Here is a 21,350-nt window from a genome sequence, read left to right on the forward strand (position 1 = left end):
ATTAAACAGCTTCCAAAATGGCAACATTAATAATGTGGTCAGAGATATGCGCAGATTTTCACTGAGTTGGAAACTTTCCAAGCTCGGCAAACCCATCTCCTTTAAAAGGGCCCCTACCTTCCATAGTTTTGTTCCAGAAAGACAAGTCTGGACAGAGATGAGGCTGCTACTGCTGGAGGCAATTCAGATGTTGCCAAGGAAGCAATTAGCTCTGTGTTGAGCTTGTTGAAGGTTGGTCTTAGTTGTCTGATGCTTCAGTCCAGACGTATAGAAGGCTTTTGCAAGGTTTGTGAAGGTTTGTTGCTCAGGTTGAGGTTTAAGGTGTAGGTTTGCTCGCTGAGCTGTAAGTTTGATATCCAGACGTTTCATTACCTGGCTAGGTAACATCATCAGTGGTGACCTCCAAATGAAGTGAAGCTGTTGTCTCCTGCTTTCTATTTATATGTTTGTCCTGGATGGGGTTCCTGGGGTTTGTGGTGATGTAATTTCCTGTTTGTTTTCTGAGGGGTTGATAGATGGCATCTAGATCTACATGTTTGTTTATGGCGTTGTGGTTGGAGTGCCAGGCCTCTCGGGATTCTCTGGTATGTCTTTGCTTAGACTGTCCCAGGATAGATGTGTTGTCCCAGTCGAAATGGTGTTTTTTTTCTTCCGTGTGTAGGGCTACGAGGGAGAGAGGGTTGTGTCTTTTTGTGGCTAGCTGGTGTTTGTGTATCCTGGTGGCTAACTTTCTTCCTGTTTGTCCTACGTAGTGTTTGTGGCAGTCCTTGCATGGAGTTTTGTGGACGACGTTGGTTTTGTCGATGGGTTGTACGGTTTTTTTTTATAGAAGGCTCTTACACCCCCTTGCCCTTGCCCCTCACCTCTAATTCTAGTTCCATGTACCCTCAACCACCTCCGCCACCTCCCCTCCTCCCCCCTCCCACCCCCAACATGCCGTATCCAGGCCTTCATCAAACACGTGCCAAAAAGTTAAATCTCATCAAGTGGTCAGTCTGTCATAAAAGCAGACATTTATACACTAAGCGAATACTGTATTCACTAAGTATTTCATTAAAATACAGCCAGTACTTTAATGGCATCTCAAAACTGCCAATAAAACATTAACTCAGCTGCATCTGTGTCCCATCAGCATAGATAGTTTTAAAGTTCTTTAACTCAAACAAACATCCATAATGAACTGGTCTCAGCTATAATGGCAACTCATAGGAGGCATTAAGAAAGTAGTTTATTGAAACTGCAGGAATAGATGGCTAATATATTTTTTACTAAGCTACACAGGATGACATTCCAGCAGTGGGAGTCTTCTTTTTCTTTCCAGCTGAAAGTTGCTTCCTGTTTGTCATTTATAAAAAACTGGGAATTCAAATAACTTCAGATCATGTCACTTAAACGTATCTGCACAACAGTATTTATACTTTATTCCTAAATTTGTGACTTCCACATTGTGGACTAAAGCCCTTGAAACAGCAAAAATGTGCAAACATTAAACATGAATTTAAAATCGTCTTGCTGAGATTGGGTTTCCCACTTGCGCAGTTCCCACCCTCCGCCTTTTCCAAGCTGGCAAGACTGGATGCATCAGCATCCTATATTTCTAAAAAGGTCAACATTTGTTCCAACTCCAGGAAAATTCAGCCCCAACTATGTGCAAGATGCAAGGGTGAATGAGAGTAGGTGCCACATCAGCTGAGACTCAGCAAGGCCACCCCTAAGATGTAATTCACACCAGAAAATTTGAACTAGATGTGGGCTAGTCTTCCATCCCACAGTGAGAGCTGCAATCTGATTCAGTAGCATTTGCACAAATCCCCAGCAGCACCAGAACTCCAAAGTAAGAAGTGGGTGCTGAGAGAACTGCAAGGAGGCCCAGGAAGAAAAACAAAGAATCCCAGGCTAAAGTAAGACTTTGGCTTTTAGGGCAGAAAGGAATTGGAGCCTTGGGATGGCCGAGGTAGATGGATGCAATGGAATATAGAGATACAGGTTTTGAAGGCTAGACTAAGAGCAGGTAAGGGAGATAATTTCTTGCGGGGGAGGGGGAGGGTGCCCAATGTATGCCCTCCCCTTTCTTTCCACATTTTCCACAAAGCTATTTCTGAATCCTGTGCCACCCAGCCTGGTTGGTATACTATTGGGGTCAATTGGCTTGGCAAGCTCAATTGCCAGTTTTTAAACAAAAAAAAAAGATGGGTGGGCTTTGGCACTCAGCCCCTTGCTGTACCTTAGGGACTGCTTCAGGGGTAAGTTGTAAGGCAGTGGGCTGGTGACGTGACAGATCTTTCTGCAATATCCAACCTCACACCCACAACTCCATCTGAAAACCACCTGGTAGGGGCCATTAAATTCGAGACCTCAGAAGTCAGATAGCATTCTGTATAGCTCCTTTGACAGTGCCAACTACCAAGTCAATTATTGGTATTTACTTCAAGGATTTCATCTGTATTATGGGACCAAATTGTAGTTCAAATATGAAAATTTTGAAGCTCTTCTTTGATCCAAGATGCCCATACATTAACTCCTTTCCTTTTGGGATTGCTTTAATGTCAAAGGTTGCCAGGTGACACAAACCTGTATTTCTTATTTTTCTTATTATTCAAGGAAGTTATAATTGATGCAAATCTTAAGAATCACTTTCAAACAATTGTAGATTCCAAAAGCTGTTTTAAATAATTCCAGATTTTATCATTGTGTTACGGTTGTGGTGTAAAGTCATCACAATTCTACATTTCGACAACCCTTTATAGATCGCAAGATATGGAATTATCCATTCCACAAAACTACCAGGCTTTCTCCAATAGGACAAAACGAGGTAAACTGAATCACCTTGCGTCAATCATGTGTGTGTCTAATGCCAGATATACCTGATAATAGGGGTTCCATGACCAATCGTGAATCATTGCTGTGCCAGGTGTATGATTTTTAACTGCAGTCTCATTGTGGAAAATCTGAAGAGAGTTAAAAAAGGTTTGGCACCCTCTGAAATAACTCCACAGAGACCAGTATCCCATTACCAAGCCACCCGTTAATTCCACATGAAGGGTTGTTGACTCTCATACAACTTTTCAGTCAACTCTCAGTGTACTAGAATCTCTGACATTTGTCTTTTTGATCTGTCAACCAGGGATCTCTGATTAGACCAGATTAAAAGCCTGAATCAGGGAACTCATATTCTATGAGGTCGACCTAGCTGACCTCATGGACACATTACACTTTCAGGAAGTAGCTACAAAAGTGAACCAGAAGAATAGACACTTCTATTGACCACATAATATTAGATTTATCCAATGGCAATCAAGTTAGTTAACTATGGCAAGATCTCAGTCTTTTCTCAAATTTGAATAAGTGTTTAGATCAATTCAAGTTATATTGTTCCCAAACTTGGGACACATTAGTTTCTATTCTGCCACTTTCAGTGTATGACTGAAATTACAATCCTGTAAAACTTTTGTCCATATTAGAGAAAGGCTTACGTTAAAACATGAAAAAGGGAAGATAACAAAAGCTACCAATGCCACATTCTGTGTCTGTGTGTTCTCCACTGCTGGTTGAGTCTCTTATATGAAGATTGCATTAAATGTTAATTTTATTAGCAAATATTTTGTACTGAATGCAGTCTACTTCACCAACATTTGAATGAAAAGTGAGCATAAAGTGGTGCAATGTCCAAAGATCCACATTTTGTTGATGACCGCAGGTGTGGACTTGGAGCAGGCTAGAATGTTTTGGGATGTTGGTTTGGGCTGATAGATCTGCTGTCTTCTAGTACTTTAATCATCACTTTGAAAGTCTCATTGTGCTTCGACTGGCACCCCGTTGGTGGTGGGTGGGGCCCTCACCACATGTCATGGCCATCAGGGATACCCTGGAGGTCTGTCTGACTGTTCAGGAGTCTCTCCTATGTAAATACTGTTGCCCACAAAGGGCCCCTGCAGAGGAAAGAGCCTCACCCACCTGGAAAGTGACCATCCCCCAACCTTGACCCACTATCATCCAATGAAGCTACTGCTCACGAACTGACTGTAACCCCAGTAATGGCCACTGCTTTCAGTGATGCTGCTCTCTCTGAAGCGCCACCAATCCTGTGATTGGTGGAAGATATTGGAGGTGGGCCAATCTATGTGTCAGGAAGTTGAGTGCCTGATGACAGTGAAATCTGACCATGTTTTATAGGGACAGCAGAAGCAGCTTGTCCCAGTTGGCAGAGGGACCGCCACATGTATGTAAAATGTATGCCACATTTACTAATTTAATATTATCATTTAACTGCTTTGAATGTGTACTTCCATGCTGTGTTACTGAAACCTCACCTTTGGAACATTTTCAGAAATGCGAAGTGAAGATTGAGAATAGCATGCATTTAGGCTTTGTCACTTCATATAATCAACTGCATTTTTTTATTTGCAGCCTCAGGCAGAAAAAGGACAGTCTTCTTCACAGACAGTGGAATGGAGGAGCCAATCTGGTCAATTGTAAGCCCTGTGCTGTGACGCACCCCAGTTCTGTCTGTGGTTCCGATGGCCACACTTATTCTTCTAAGGTAAAGTACTTACTGTGGAAACTTAGTAAAATGATTTACTTCTTCAGGGTTATATCTTAAATGCAACATGTTAAACATTTGCTCCACAAATGGTTTCAGTAATAGCTATTGTTTGACAGAGGGAAAAATAATTCCTTTTTAAAAATAAAACCATAAACCTCCTTAAATACAATTTCTGTTGAATAATTCATCAGAAAAAAAAAGCTTCACAAAATGTGAAAATGCAAATCTGTAGAATTATGGAAATCCCAAATCCTACATTGCAGACTGCATGAGAAGGGGGCATTGTTAATCTTTCCTCCAACAGCCATCTGTTTGAATGTAGTAACAACGGTAAGCTCATGTTCTCAAGATAACGTCAAAATGCATTAAGGAAGCTAATTCATCTGGCAGGAATTTGTAAGGAACCTCATTTATGCACTGCCATGGAGTCCCGTTCAAGCAAAAACCTACAAATGGACGAGACCAGCTTTGCAGATAGATAGGAATGTTATTACGTAATAATAGAATTATGGCCTTAGCAAAAGTTATGCAAATAGATTATTTGTTTTAATTCACACTGAACTCCTCAACACCAAGCATTCTTTTGAAAGCTCAGTTCAAAAGATTTATTAAATCTTTGGGTGTTTTAATATTTTATACAATTAGAGTGCATCGTATTTAATTGACAGTTTTTTTGAAAGCACATACCATCCTAAAGTAGTCTATAGAATTTTTACTTGGAATGTAGGCCAAATTACACATGCAGATCGCTAGTTATTTTGCTTTTTAGATATTTTCCATGAACAAGATCTGCACTGTACAATGTTTCATTATAGAGCAGAATCTTATAAGATGCTGAGCAATGTACACTTTGGCAAGCAATCTGGGAGAATCATATAAGGTCCAGTGAAGACTTTCTCAATGTTGAAAGTAACTTGTGAATTTTCAAACAGAGTTTCTGGCATTGAAACAAGATTCTCACTAGTGAGTGGCAAGTTGTCCACTAACGGGGATTATTGCTTATTAATGGCCTCATTAACTGCAAATCTCACCTCATGAATGTGCAACTTCCTATCCTACTACCTGCCGCTATAATGAGACATTGACAATTCACAACATGACAGGCAGAGCAAGTGCCTGGCGATTTCAGCTCTCCACTTGCTCCTCTTGGTCCTCCATCTTGGACACTCTGCACCAATACAGCAGCCACAGCATGGGGCCCCTGTGACCCCCATCCACAGACATTGGCCAACGTCCGTGTATTGTCATCGCACCTTTCCAGTATGTTCCTGCAGACTTTGGGCCATACCATCATGTTAGTGCTGCTGCAAGGGGATTTTATGTACAGGGACAGGCTCCCAGTTCATGGATTGGACCAGGCTGCATCTTAAGGCTGATCACTCATTCTTTTAGCACTCCCTCACTCAGAACCCACCTGGATACTCACAGCATCCCTGCATTTCCTTGTCTTTTTGCAGGATACACCCTCAGCTGGTGCTACCAGTCTCAGAGTCCTCCAGTATTGCCTTGTCATTTAGCAGGAGCTCCCCTTTCACAATTTGGCCTCGCTGTTTTCTAATTTATAGTTTACAAAGTTGAAGAGAGGGTGCCTCCAATTTAGTGTGCTCTCTTTCTCTCATCCATTTCACAGTGCCTGCTCCTTCACTGAACTGATAAAACAGCCTGCTTCTCCAATGAAGGGAGATCTTTTTGTCCTGTAGCTTTGGGACCCAACCACGGTCCTTAATTGCTCAGTGAGCCCACTCTCTGGCCTTGAATAGACTGGATTGGGGAATTCATCAATGGTTTACTGCTACCATTCCCCCACCCCGTCCCATGCTGCCTGCTGACCCCGATGTCAGGATTCCAAAGCCCACTGGAAAATTTGCCCCATGTGATATACTGTGGTCATCTTAAGAGTTACAAACGGTACATTTTTAGCATGCTCCAATTAAGTCAGGAACTGATTAGAATGTTTTGTTGTTACTTGTATGTTGCAGCAGAAACCACATACAAAGTGCAACAGAACAACACCAAATCTTTCTTCATTAAGTCAGGGCAGGTCTGTAAAGGCAATGTACTTTTATCAGGGTCAGAAAATTCCATATTTCGTACAGCTTCTGACCCACATCCATCCAGCAATAATAATAAGAAATTATATTCATGTACCTTAATATAATAAAATATTCAGAGGTGTTTAATAGGGATAATGTAAAATTAGGTATTGCAACATACAGGGTTATTGGAAAAGATGACCAAATGCTTTGTTGAAGTGTTCAAGGAGTATTTCAAAAGAAGAATGAAATCTAGTAAGGTAGAAATTTTAGCGATGGAATTCAGAAGTTGAGAAGCTGAAAGCCAGGCCACCAGTAGCAGAGCAATTAAAATTGAGGATACTTAAGAGACCTAAATAATTCAGAGATCTCAAAGGACAATTGGCTGGAAGAAATTATACAGAAAAAGAGGGGGAAGGTCATGGAAGGTTTTTAATTAAGGTTGAGAATTTTAAGTCAAGTTCTTGCTTGACTGGGAACCAGCATAGGTCAACAAGCAGAGGAGCGTTAGGTACATAGAACTTGTGAATAAGGACATAGACATTAGTATTTTGATTTTCCAGAGAGTAATCTGTGTCAAGTGAGTGAGGAATGCATCCTAATAGTCAAGTCAACAAGATGTAATGGCCAAAATGGGAGGTTTGGCAGTAGATTAAATGAAGTATGATTGAGATCAGGCAATGCGACAGAATTAAATGTGAGTTGGTGTTGACAGGGATATGTGATCTTCTCAAGACTGCATAAAGTTGTGAACAATCTGGTTTGATGTCAGACAGGGAGAAGATGGAGTCAGTAACTTGTGAACCAGTTCAGAGCTGAGACCCAAAGACAATGGCTCTAGTTATCCCAGTATTGTATTGATATTTTTCTGTTCAATCAGTACTGGAATTCAAATAAGCAGATTGATAAGTTAACAACAGTAAAAGGAGTTGAGAACAATGATGGTAAGGTAAAAGGGGATGTTGTCACTGTAAATGTGAAAACAAATGACATTGTTGAAGGGCCATATGCAAATGAGATCTTAAAATAAGAGACCAAATTAGGCCATTTGGCCTATCCAGTCTGATCCTCCATTCAGTCTTGGCTGCTATATTTTTCAACTACATTCTCCTGCTTTCTCTCTGTATTCCATGATCCTCTTACTAATCAAGAACATATTTATCGCTGACTTAATATGCTCAATGACTTGGCCTCAATACCCTTCTGGGGCAATGAGTTCCACAGATTGACTACCCTCTGGTTAAAGAAATTCCTCCTGCATTGGGGTTTGAGTTTGAGTTTGAGTTATTATTGTAACGTGTACCATGACATAGTGAAAAGTGTTGTTTTGCATGCTACACAGGCAGATCATACAATACAAAGCGTATCAGGGTAGCAGAATAGAGTGCAAGATGCAGTGTTACAGCTGCAAAGAAGGTGCAGAGAGAGAGAGACAGAGAGAGATAGAGAGAGAGATCAACAGTAACATTTGAGAAGTCCATGTTGGTTGCTTTCCCAAGACAGCGGGAAGTCTATATGGAGTCAATGGATACAAGGCTGGTTTGCGTGATGGACCAGGCTACATTTACAACTCTCTACAGTTTCTTGCAATCTTGGGAAGAGCGGTTGCCATACCACACTATGATGCATCCAAATAGGATGCTTTCTATGGTACATCAATAAAAATTGGTAAGAATCTTTGAGAAGACACCAAATTTCCTTAGCCTCCTGAAGTAGAAATGTTGTGCTTTCTTGACTGTCGTGTCACCATGGGTGAACCAGGACAGATCGTTACTCCCAGAAACTTGACGCTCTCGACTATCTCAACTTCAACATCACTGATGCAATCAGAGACATGCCCTCCATTCTGCTTCATGAAGTTAATGACCAGCTCCTTCATCACCTGACCAGAACGCCTCATAGCTGGACTCCAGTAGGACATGGCTCTTCCGGTTTATCCATTGTTCCCTCTTGGGGAACATTTGGATTAACTTCTTCAGTGGGCTGTCATCTACACAATTACTAATTAAGTCTATAATGGTAGTGACATACTTATCTCAGTTCTAAAGAATTGTCCCTTCACTCTGCTGCTGTGCCCTCAAGTCCTCGCTCTCCAACTAGTAGAAACATTTTCTCTACATCCACTCAATCCAAAATTCTCAATTTCTTATATGTTTCACGCAGATTCCCACTCATCCTTCTAAACTCCATCAAGTACAGACCCAGAGTCCTCAACCACTCCTCATATGACAAGCCCTTCATCCCCAGGATCATGCTTGTACACCTCCTCTTGTATTCCTCCCTCAAATGCCAGAACATCCTTCTGCTCACAAAATTCCAACTGCAGTCTGAGCAGAACCTTATACGGCCTCAGAAGTACATCTCTGCTCTTGCATTCCAGTTTTCTTGAAATGAAGACTAACATTGCATTTGCCTTCCTAACTGCCAAGAAAGACCTAAAGAAAGAGTTAAGAAGAGCCAGGAGGGGCAACATGAGGAGTCTTGGCTGTTAGGATCAAGGAAAACCCCAAGGCTTTCTATAGGTATATCAGGAATAAAAGAATGACTAGAGTAGGGTTAGGGCCAATCAAGGATAGTAGTGCGAAGTTGTGCGTGGAGTCAGAGGAGATAGGGGAAGTGCTGAATGAATAGTTTTTGTCAGTATTCACACTAGGAAAAGACAATGATGTCGAGGAGAATACTGAGATACAAGCTACTAGACAAGATAGGATTGAGGTTCACAAGGAGGAGGTGTTAGCAATTCTGGAAAGTGTAAAAATAGTTAAGTCCCCTGGGCTGGATGGAATTTATCCTAGGATTCTCTGGGAAGCCAGGGAGGAGATTGCTGAGCCTTTGGCTTTGATCTTTATGTTGTCATTGTCTACAGGAATAGTGCCAGAAGACTGGAGGATAGCAAATGTTGTTCCCATGTTAAGAAGGGGAGTAGAGACAACCCTGGTAATTAAAGATCAGTGAGCCTTACTTCAGTTGTGGATAAAGTGTTGGAAAAGGTTATAAGATATCGAGTCATAGAGATGTATAGCATGGAAACAGACCCTTCGGTCCAACCCGTCCATGCTGACCAGATACCCCCAACCCAACCTAGTCCCACCTGCCAGCACTCGGCCCATATCCCTCCAAACCCTTCCCATTAATATACCCATCCAGACACCTCTTAAATGTTGCAACTGTGCCAGCCTCCACCACTTCCTCTGGCAGCTCATTCCATACACGTACCACCCTCTGTGTGAAAAAGTTGCTGCTTTGGTCTCTTTTATGTTTTTCCCCTCTCACCCTAAACCTATGCCCTCTAGTTCTGGATTCCCCCACCCCAGGGAAAATACTTTGCCTATTTACCCTATTCATCCCCCTCATAATTTTGTAAACCTCTATAAGGTCACCCCTCAGCCTCCGACGCTCCAGGGAAAACAGCCCTAGCCTGTTCAGCCTCGCCCTATAGCTCAAATCCTTCAACCCTGGCAACATCCTCGTAAATCAGATAGGATTTATAATCATCTAGAAAGGAATAAGTTGATTAGGGATAGTCAACACGATTTTGTGAAGGTGGGTCATGCCTCACAAACTTTATTGAGTTCTTTGAGAAGGTGACCAAACAGGTGGATGAGGGGAAAGTGATTAATGTAGTGTATGTGGGTTTCAGTAAGGTGTTTGATAAGGTTCCCAACAGTAGGCTATTGCACAAAATATGGATGCCTGAGTTTGAGGGTGATTTAGTGGTTTGGATCAGAAATTGGCTAGCTGAAAGAAGACAGAGGATGGTGGTTGAAGAGAAATGTTTATCCTGGAGTTCAGTTACTAGTGGCGTACCGCAAGGATCTGTTTTAGGGCCACTGCTGTTTTATAAATAACCTGGATGAAAGCGTAGAAGGATGGATAAGTAAATTTGCAGATGACACTAAGTTAGATAGAGTTGTGAATAGTGCAGAAATGTGTTGTAGGTTACAGAGAGATATAGATAAGCTGCAGAGCTGGGCTGAGAGGTGGCAAATGGAGTTTAATGTAGAAAAGTGTGAGATGATTCACTTTGGAAGGAGCAACAGGAATGCAGTGTACTGGGCTAATGGTAAGATTATTGGTAGTGTAGATGAGCAGAGAGACCTTGGTTTCCATGTACATAGATCCCTGAAAGTTACCACCCAGGTTGATAAGTTTGTGAAGAAAGCGTATGGTTGTTAGCTTTCACTGGTGGAGGGATTGAGTTTCGGGGCCATGAGATCATGCCGCAGCTGTACAAAACTCTAGTGCTGCCGCACTTGGAGTACTGCCTACAGTACAGAACTGTACTGCCTACAGTTCTGGTCACCACATTACAGGAAGGATGTGGAATCTTTGGAAAGGATTCAGAGGAGATTTTCTAGGATGTTGCCTGGTATGGAGGGAAGGTCTTATGAGGAAAGGCAGAGGGACTTGAGGCTGTTTTTGTTGAAGAGAAGAAGGTTGAGAGGTGACTTAATTGAGACATACAAGATAATCAGAGGGTTAGATATGGTGGACAGTGAGAGCTTTTTCCTCAGATGGTGATGGCTAGCACAAAAGGGCATAGCTTTAAATTAAGGGGTGATAGATATAGGAGAGATGTCAGAGGTAGTTTCTTTACTCAGAGAGTAGTAGGGGCAAGGAACGCCCTGCCTTCAACAATAGTAGATTTGCCAACTTTGAAGCATTTAAATGGTTAGTGGATAGTCATATGAACAAAAATGGAATAGTGTAGGGTTAGATGGGCTTCAGATTGGTTTCACAGGATGGCACAACATCGAGGGCCAAAGGGCTTGTACTGCACTGTAATGTTCTATATTCTATGTTATATTTCAGAGCATCTTGAACTAGGACTCCAAAGTCCCTTTGTGCTTCAGAAGAAGGGTCACTGGACTCGAAACATTAACTCTGCCTTCTTGCCACTGATGCTGCAAAACCTGCTGAGTTTTACCAACAATTTCAGTTCTTATTGCACCCCCTCCCGAGTATTTTGTTCAAAGGTCTATCTTCACCTCTAGTTATGTGATTCATCAAGACTCTAGTCCCTGCATGACACACAGCTGCCTCTTTTCCCAGTGTTGGTGCTGCTGTCCCATGAATGCAGACCTATTTCTCCCACATCAAACTTTCAGAAATGCACTTTCCTGTTTAATCTTGTTCACCCTGTGCTAATTAACGCATGGCTCAAGTAGCTATTTGGAGATTATTAGCTTTTTGGTTCTGCTTTTAATTTATCCCCAAGCTGCTCATATTCCCTCCGCGGGACCTCTTTCCTCTTTCTATCCATATCATTGATTCTTACCTGGGCTACAGCAACTGGATCTTTGCCCTCCCACTCCAAGGTCTTCTGTGGCCTGGATGAGCTATACTGAACCCAGACACCAGGCATGCAACACAGCCTTTGGGACTCTTTGTTCTCCATAGAGAAAAGTATGTATTCCCCAACCAAAGTAGCCCCGATTAAAATTACATTTCTCTTTTCTAGCCTCCTCTTGAATGGCTCCCTGTGGCATGGTGCTATGGTCAGTTTGCTCATCCTCACCACCACCCCTACATTCGTCCACACAAGAAGCAAGAATCTCAAACCTTTTAAACAAGTTCAAGGAATGAAGTTCCTTCAAAACTGCCTCCTGGTTCCTTCTGGTTGCCTGACACATAGTCACATCTTTGTGTCCCTGACCACTGACCGAATTTGAGGTAGTTAATGTTAGAGGTGTGACTGCCTCCTGAAACACTGTATCCAGGTAACTCTCCCCCTACCTGATGTGTCGCAGTGTTTGAAGTTCAGACTACAGCTCATTAACTCTGAGCTGGAATACCTCAATAAACCAACTCTTGCTATAGGTTTCTATGCACCATAATGGGATCCATCAGCTCCCACATCATGCAGGTATGACACATTGCCCTCCATTACTATTTAATTACTTAGTTCTTAATGTGTTCTTTTATTTAAAATTTCCTATTGGTCTTTACATTTGTAATATGTAAATATTTCTTCTATTTGAAGGTAGCCTCTACTAGATGGTCAAATTAGCAGCTATTACCAATTAATGAACTTAAGGTTTATGTATAATGTCATGTTTTTTTGTCCTGGGGCCCCAATCCTGGGTTTCGATTTATCCTATTTAAAAAAACCTTACAAACTACGAGTCAAAAAGCATGCAAAAAAGGATCTATTCCTCTCTGAACTGAATTTCTAAGTTGCCTCCAAAATCCCTGAATTACATATTCACTCAGGCCACATCTCACTTCAGATATGGTCCCTCTCTCCTGACTGTGTAAAGCTTACAGATAAGCAGTAGGAAGGAGCCAAGGATTGATCCTTGGGGAACACCAGAGTTGATTTCGGAGTAGGAGGAGAAGACATTGCAGGCAATTCTCTGGCTACAGTTAGATAAGAATTGAATCATATGAATGCAGTCCCACATTGTGGATGACAGTGGGAAAGTGCGAGTGAAGGATATTGTGATTAACCACCCTACAGGATATAGACAGGTCAAGAAGGATGAGAAGCAAGAGATTACTTTGGTGTTATTGGCGTAGGAAATCAATAGTGAGTTTGATAAGATCGATTTTGTTACAGGTTTGGAAACCTGACTGGAGAGATTCAGAAAAGAAAGAGAAATATCTAGGAGACATTGAAAGATGTTTGTCTAGCATGAAATGTTGGAGGTAGAGCAATAATTTACAAGGATGCTGCAGTCAATGATGATAATGGCAAATATAAAGCAGAGAGAGAGAGAGAGACAGAGAGAGACAACACCTGAAGAGAGAGAGAACTTGAAAGATGTTCATATTACAGAAAAGGAAATGTTGGATGTCTTTAAATGCATAAAAGTGGATAAATCCCCAGGATCTGATCAAGTGTACACTAGGACTTTGTGGGAAGCTAGGGAATTGATTGCTGGGCCCCTTCCTGAGATACTTGTATCATTGATAGTCACAGGTGAGATGCCGGAAGACTGGAGGTTGGCAAACGTGGTGCCACTACTTAAGAAAGGTAGTACGGACAAGCCAGGGAACTACAGATCAATGAGCCTGACCTCAGTGGTGGGCAAGTTGTTGGAGGGAATCCTAAAGGACAGGATATACATGTATTTGGAAAGGCAAGGACTGATTAAGGATAGTCAACATGGCTTTGTGCGTGGGAAATTATGTCTCACAAACTTGATTGAGTTTTTTGAAGAAGTAATAAAAAGGATTGATGAGGGCAGAATTGTAGATGTGATCTATATGGACTTCAGTAAGGCATTTGACAAGGTTCCCCATGGGAGACTGGTTAGCAAGGTTATATCTCATGGAAAACAAGGAGAACTCATCATTTGGAATCAGAACTGGCTCAAAGGTAGAAGACAGAGGGTGGTGGTGGAGGGTTGTTTTTCAGACTGGAGCCTGTGACCAGTGGAGTGTCACAAGGATCGGTGCTGGGTCCACTACTTTTCCTCATTTACATAAATGATTTGGATGTGAGCATAAGAGGTACAGTTAGTAAGTTTGCAGATGACACCAAAATTGGAAGTGCAGTGGATAGCGAAGAGGGTTACCTCAGATTACAACAGGATCTGGTCCAGATGGGCCAATGGGCCGAGAAGTGGTAGATGGAGTTTAATTCAGATAATGCGAGATGCTGCATTTTGGGAAAGCAAGTCTTAGAAGGACTTATACACTTAATGGTAAGGTCCGAGGGAGCGTTGCTGAACAAAGAGACCTTGGAGTGCAGGTTCATAGCTTCTTATAAGTAGAGTCGCAGGTAGATAAGATAGTGAAGAAGACATTTGGTATGTTTTCCTTTATTGGTCAGAGTATTGAGTACAGGAGTTAGGAGGTCATATTGCGGCTGTACAGGACGTTGGTTAGGCCACTTTTGAAAATTGCATGCAATTCTGGTCTCCTTCCTATCAGAAAGATGTTGTGAAACTTGAAAGAGTTCAGAAGAGATTTACAAGGATGTTGCCAGGGTTGGAGGATTTGAGCTATCAGGAGAGGTTGAATAGGCTAGGGCTGTTTTCCCTGGAGCATCAGAGGCTGAGGGGTGACCTTATAGAGGTTTACAAAGTCAAGAGGAGCATGGATAGGATAAATAGACAAAGTCTTCTCCCTGGGGTGGGGGAGTCCAGAACTGGAGGGCACAGGTTTAGTGTGAGAGAGGAAAGATATAAAAGAGACCTAAGGGTCAACATTTTCACACAGAGGTTGGTACATGTATGGAATGAGCTGCCAGATGAGGTGATGGAGGCTGGTACAATTGCAGCATTTAAAAGGCATCTGGATGGGTATATGAATAGGAAGGGTTTGGAGGGATATAGGCCTTGTACTGGCAGGTGGGACTAGATTGGGTTGGGATATCTGGTTGGCATGCACGAGTTGGACCAAGGGGTCTGTTTCCGTGCTCTACATCTCTATGACTCTCTGACTCTATAACTGTTAACAGTATCAGCTAAAATGAGAACTAGGAGGCAAAGTCAGGTGGTCAGCAACTTAGTAGCATTAGGGCCAAGAGAGGAGGTGATGGATTTCATTGGATGGAGAGAGCATGAGATGATAAAGGAGAGAAACTGGAAACTCAGTGCAACTTCAGAGTTAGGGGTGGGAAAAATTAGAAGATGTTTGTTCTGGTAGATTTGGAAAAGTGGGAAATAAAAGATAAAGTTGATTGAATGGTCTTGATCTTGGACACAAAGAAGTGCAAAGTTTTGTTCAAGATGAGGTTGGAAAAGGTATGGGATACGGTTTAAGATGACAGATTGCAGTAGAGAAACAACGTTGTGGATAATCTTGTATTCGTGATTATCCTGGAATGTTGAGCAATTGGAGCAAATGTAATCGTGCTTCATTGTGTCCATTTTGAAACCTCTGAAAATCTTGGTCGAAAACATCAAGGTTAGTCCAGAGATCAGTTTAGTAGCATGTGAGATTGTATCCTACCAAGACTCAGCCATGGTACTGAAGAAAGAAACTGCTTACCATCTTAAAGTAGTTGCAGTAAGTAGTGGAAAGCATACCGAGGGGATTCAGCACTAGTACTGAGAGCTTGAGGAATCTAGCCTGTGCATTGTCATCTTGGCAGACAATAGAACCATTTAGATGTCATGGCCGTCGGCCAAGTCAGTATAGCAAATAATCTACAACTGGTTTACTGTCATTTTGCCACTGAATGGCAGGATCAACATTGCCCGCTCGTAGTTGTGCCTTCATTGTCTTGGTACCAATCTCTGGAATTCCTTCCATACACCCATGTGTTTCTCTATCTTACTTTCTTTCTTTAAGATGCTACTTAAAACCTATCTATTTGAGCAATATTTCTTTGTAACTCATTACATGACTCAGTGTCACACTTGTAATAGGCCTGCCAACACCTTGGGAAGTTGCATTATGTAATAGGTATTATATACATAGAAACTACTGTTTTTGTCAAAGTGAAATAAAATCTAAGTTGCATCAATTGAATCTCTGTGAGCATGAATGTTCTTAAACATAGTTGATTGACAGTGGATTAAGTGTAAAAACACACTAATACTGTTAAATTCCTGTAAATGGTTTTATTCATGATTTTATATCATTGCTTTTAAAGATTCTGAAGAACTCAAATTTCATCTCCAATCAGTTTATTTATCAAATTGTTGACCGTGCACCCTTCTTTAACTTGTATGTGAAATAGACTAAAGGTTGTCAGAGAGCAATTTGCAGCTGCTATGAATCAAATTAGTTTTCAGTTAACTTAATCAACCCAAGCATCTTGTCGGTTTGTGGGAACCCAATAGCTCTGAACTTCCGCTGGTCCATTCTTATCCAGGAATTAAAGAGACATATCTAATTATTACAAACATTTAGAACAAATTACTTCTGACAATGATTTTTTCTGTTGTTGGAAATTTTGTTTGAGTCCACAGAGTCCTTGGCAAGAAGTAATTTGGTTCTCTCCATGAAACTGTAGTGATGGGGTGTAACTGTATGTGTAGTAATTAGAGATAATTAAACATAGAACAACATTGGGAAATATTCAAAATTATTTTTAACCATGCAGGACAAATATATCCACTAACATAAAAGAAAAACACTCAATGCTGGTGAGACTCAATGGATTAATGAAGACATAAGGAAATAATTTAGAGTTATGAAAGAGGCTTACATTAAGTACATAGGTGGGTACATGTAAAGAGAGAATACAAAGAAATTAGGATCGATGTCAAAAGAAAGGGAAAGCAAAGGCAAACGAATAAATTAAGTTATCGAGGATCATAAAATAAAATAATAAAATATTTTACAGGCACCTCATAAAATGGAAGGCTGTGATGGTATCAGGGACATTAACAGACAGACAGCTGAATACCTCAGGTAACAAAAAGCAGACCTATTAAATAACAATTTTGATTTGGTATTTACCAGGGAGATGGAACTGGTAAACATGGCATTGAATTTACTTAAAATGGAAAGAAAAGGCTATGCATTTAATTAACTAATCAGACTCATAGAGGATAAACCACTTGTCCAGCTGGATTGCATCCACAGATTTTATAAACATTTGGAGGAGAGCAACAGAAATATTACTAAACATATTTAATAATTTGTTAGAAGAAGCCCAAAAATATACAAATATACTTCCTATTTAAAGGGAACAGTACAGGTCCAGGAAATAATAGACCAATTGTTTTTACATCAGTGGTTTAAAAAAAAAGAATTTAATTGCTATACTAAAGAAGAGAATAAAAGAATAATTTTAAAAATGAGTAGTTGGCATGGCTTTCAAAAAGTAAAAATCTTGCTTTACCAAACCCATTGAACTTTTGGAGTCAGTTTACGGAGATAGTAAACAACAATAATGCATTGGATGGAATTTATCCTGTGTTCAAAAAGCTTTTTACTAGGTCAGAGAATCTGGAGTCAAAAGATGAGTGACAAAATTGACAGCTAGGCTTCAAGACAGAAAGTGGGAGTAAAGGATGATTATTCAAACACAGATATTGGGTCTTAGTATTCCACCAAGATCCATGCTAGGGACACTGCTGTTCACAATTTAGAACATGGCTGATCTCATTTTGGCCTCAACTTCACTTTCCTGCCCAATCCCCTTAACCCTTTAACCTGTTGCTAATTAAAATCTATTTCATCTGTAAATTTATTTAGCGTACAAATGTCCATCTCATTCTGGATGGTGAATTCTACAGAATCTCGATTCTTTGAGCGAAATGTTCCTCATCTCTGTTTTAAATCTCCTATGCCTAGTGCAGGCCTAAACATCTCAAGCCCTCCTCATAGGACAAACCTTTCATTTCTGGAATTAATCTAGTAGATCGTCACAAATTACGTTTTTATCTATCACGTTGTAAGTTTGCTCACTGAGCTGGTAGATTTGTTCTCAACGTTTTGTCACCATGCTAGGTGGTATTATCAATGAGCCTCCAATGAAGTGCTGGAGTTCTGCCCCACTTGCTATTTATCTGTCTCAGTTTGTTGCAGTAGGTGATATCATTTCTGAGAGGTTGGTAAATGGGGTCCAAATCGATATTTTTGTTAATGAAGTTCTGGTTTGAATGCCAGGCCTCTGGGAAATCCCATGCGTGTCTCTGTGCATGTCCCAGGATGGATGTATTGTCCCATTTGAACTGGTGTCCCTCTTCGTCTGTGTGTTTGGATACCGGTGATAGTTGGTCATGTCTTTTGGTGGCTATCACTAGTGTCCATACACACAGACAAACAGTGACACCATTCAACTGGGACAATACAACCATCCTGGGACAGGCTAAACAAAGACACACACGGGAATTCCCAGAGGCCTGGCATTCAAACCAAAACTCCATTAACAAACTTATCGATTTGGGCCCCATTTACCAACCTCTCAGAAAAAGAACCGAAAGTGGTATCTCCCACCACAACAGACCAAGACAGATAAATAGCAAGCTGGACAGAACACCAGCACTTCACCAGAGGCTCACTGATGATGTTACTTGGCATGGTGACGGAACATCTGAGAACAAATCTACCAGTGGGCAAATTTACAACCTGAGCTACAAATCTTCTCCAAAAAAAACCTATGTTTGTATCGCCAGTAAATTTAATAACCATGCTTTCAGTCATTTATCTAAGCCATCTGTATAAATGGTAAAAAGCTGAGGCCTCAGAACTAACCCCTACAGTACACCATTCATGTCAATCAGTAGATGACTCATTTATGTACATTCTCCTTTTCCTATTAGCCAAACAATCTTCTACCCAGGTCAATATGTTATCTCCTAAGGGATGTGTTGAGCAGCCCAGCATCCATCTTGAATTTTTGTTTCCTATTGTCTGGATTAGAATAGGTGGTTATTTTTGACTGACCCAGACCCAATGGGCCAAATAGTCTTTTCTATGCTTTAGACCTCTAGACGTCTCTCTGGAAATGAGAGAGGTAGGTGTTTTGGGAGATGAACGCACAACTGTTGCTTTCAACTGGTGCAGATGGGGGCGTGTCCCGAATAAGTGAGTAGGCAGTGCAGAGGGCATGCAGTGTTAGTGCTGTTGGGAGTTGGGAGCAGGTGACAGAGAGTGAGGGAGGAATGTGCAGGCAATAGTGAGAATGGGATATGGATGCAGTAGCTTAGAAAGAGTGTGAAGTAACAGAGAGAAGAGGTGACACTTAGTCTGGTGGAATGGAGAAGGTCATTCACCGTTGCTGTGCATCTATCCACATGGTTAAGACTGCACAGATCCAGTGGCAACCTCAGATCAGATTGGCACAGTCAGGTTTAGGGGGTTTCTGTGTTACCTCTGGTGGAAGAAGACATCTCACGTCTGCATGACCCTGTCCAGCACAACCTCCATGTTTTTTGCCATTCTTCCCTGTTTCTATATTCTGTTCAATCATGTGACCAGCCGCCCATTCTTGTTTAACGATATACTTTTTCAATATGTTTGATGCTGTTCTTAACTTTTTTGTTAATTGCCGCTGGTGGGTCTTCCCTGTGGAATGGTGCTTTCTTGTGGTATTAGATCCATTCTGTGTATTCTGAAATATCCCCTTATGTGTCACTGCAAGTCCGTTGACCTATTTTGTAACTGAATTTGCTAGTTCATGTTAATGAGCTCTGCGTTAATACCCTCACGAATGCCCCATTTAAGTTTAAGACACTAGTCTTGGATACACTCCTCTATTGTTCAAACTAAATGTAGAATAAAATCATGTTAAGATTGTTTTTATCTCGTTATGTAGATCAAAATTTTGCATGAGAAATTTTCTGAGAAGCTTCCATTATTTCCTTCTTTATAGCCATTCTACTATGTGCTTACTGCTGGGGACCTGTAGTGAGTTTATGCACTTTTTGTTTCTCGAATCTGTCCAAGCACATCTACTTTCTATTTCTTGAATTTAGGTCATCCATCACGATTGTGCTCAAACCATCATTAATTAACATACATGTTATGTCTGTGATTGCATAACTATGTCTAAGTAATCACAATTGTATCATATTTGTTTATTTCTATTTGTGCTATTAGTTCAACTGTTTTAAGATCTTAAGACCTAAGAGGAGAAGTAGGCTATCAACCTAACAATTCTGTCCTGCCATTCAATGATTATGTGGCCGATCTGGTAATAATCAACTCCTTTCTGCCTTTTCCCTACAACACTTCATTACCTTACTGATTAAAAATAATCCTCAAATTTGAGTATAGATGAAGAACCAGCCTCGACAATCTTCTAATAAAGCATTCTACAGATTCACCACTTTCTGAGAAAAGAAATTCCTCCTTATTTCTGTCTTACATGTGTGACCGTTTGTCCTGACATTATGCCCTCTGGTCCTGGAGTTTCCTATAATGGAAACCAACCTCTCCACATTTGGCACTCAAATCCCCGAAGAATTGTATATCTTTCAATGAGGTCACCTCTGACACTTCTAAACTCCAATGAGTACAGGCCCAACCTGCTCAACCTCTCCACATAAAGCTGTCCCTCTCTCCAGTGTCAGCCAAGTGAACCTTCTCTGCACCGTCTCCAATGCCAATATATCCTTACCTAGGTAAGGGACCTAAAACTGCTGATAGTATTCCATCTGTGATCAACTAGTGCCTTCCATTGTTTTGCAAATCCCTCCTACCTTTATTCTCCATTCCTTTAGAAATAAAGGCCAACATTCCATTTGCCTTCCCTATTACCCACGAAACTTTGATGCTAGCTTTTTGTGATTCATGCACAAGGTCTCCCAATTCCCTTTGTTCTGCAGCTTTCTGCAATCCTTTTCCATTAAGTAAAATTTAGCTGCGCTATTCTTCCTGCCAAAGCGCAAAACTCCACAGTTTTCAACGTTGCAAACCATATGCCAGTTTTTTGGCCATTCATTTCCCTCTGTAGATGTTCTGTGCTCCAGTTATTTTTGTGTCATCTGCGAACATAGCTATAGTACACTCACTTTCTTCATTCAAGTTATTGATACAGAGGAACCTCGATTATCTGAACGAGATAGGCAGGCAGTGTTTCGTTCAGATAATTGATTATTCGGTTAATTGATTCAATGCCTCTCCTCCAGGGCTCTGAGTTTTCTGAAGTTTCCTTTTTCCTCTCTCTGCCTGCCTTGCTCCCTCTCTCTGTCTCAGGGTTTGTTTCTGAGCACACACGCACTTGTGTATAAGGGACCTGCAGCATTGCTGAAGCTCCCCCCCCCCCACCATCAGTTCAATGGGATTGACACAGCGAGCACTTGCTAAGTGCCCTCCCCATTCAGGAGACTAGGCAGCAGCACACCGGGCGCAAGCCCCCATCAGCCCCCACTCCCACTCAGGTCTGCTCTCACCTCCATCCCTCATCCAACCCCCAACCCTGT

The 21,350-nt window shown here is 41.3% G+C and overlaps 1 protein-coding gene across 5 annotated transcripts in view; it reads left to right on the forward strand.

Moving 5' to 3' along the window:
• The window catches only part of LOC122556622 (testican-1-like), a 527,512-nt gene that overhangs the window by 389,043 nt on the left and 117,119 nt on the right, over positions 1-21,350 (forward strand). For all 5 annotated transcript variants that reach the window (XM_043703533.1, XM_043703530.1, XM_043703529.1 and 2 more), the window contains one exon: positions 4,408-4,540. In XM_043703533.1, coding sequence (XP_043559468.1) covers positions 4,408-4,540 — 133 coding nt within the window. The remainder of the gene's footprint in view (positions 1-4,407; positions 4,541-21,350) is intronic.

Source organism: Chiloscyllium plagiosum, chromosome 14 (genome assembly GCF_004010195.1).
Source record: "Chiloscyllium plagiosum isolate BGI_BamShark_2017 chromosome 14, ASM401019v2, whole genome shotgun sequence".
NCBI lineage: Eukaryota > Metazoa > Chordata > Chondrichthyes > Orectolobiformes > Hemiscylliidae > Chiloscyllium > Chiloscyllium plagiosum.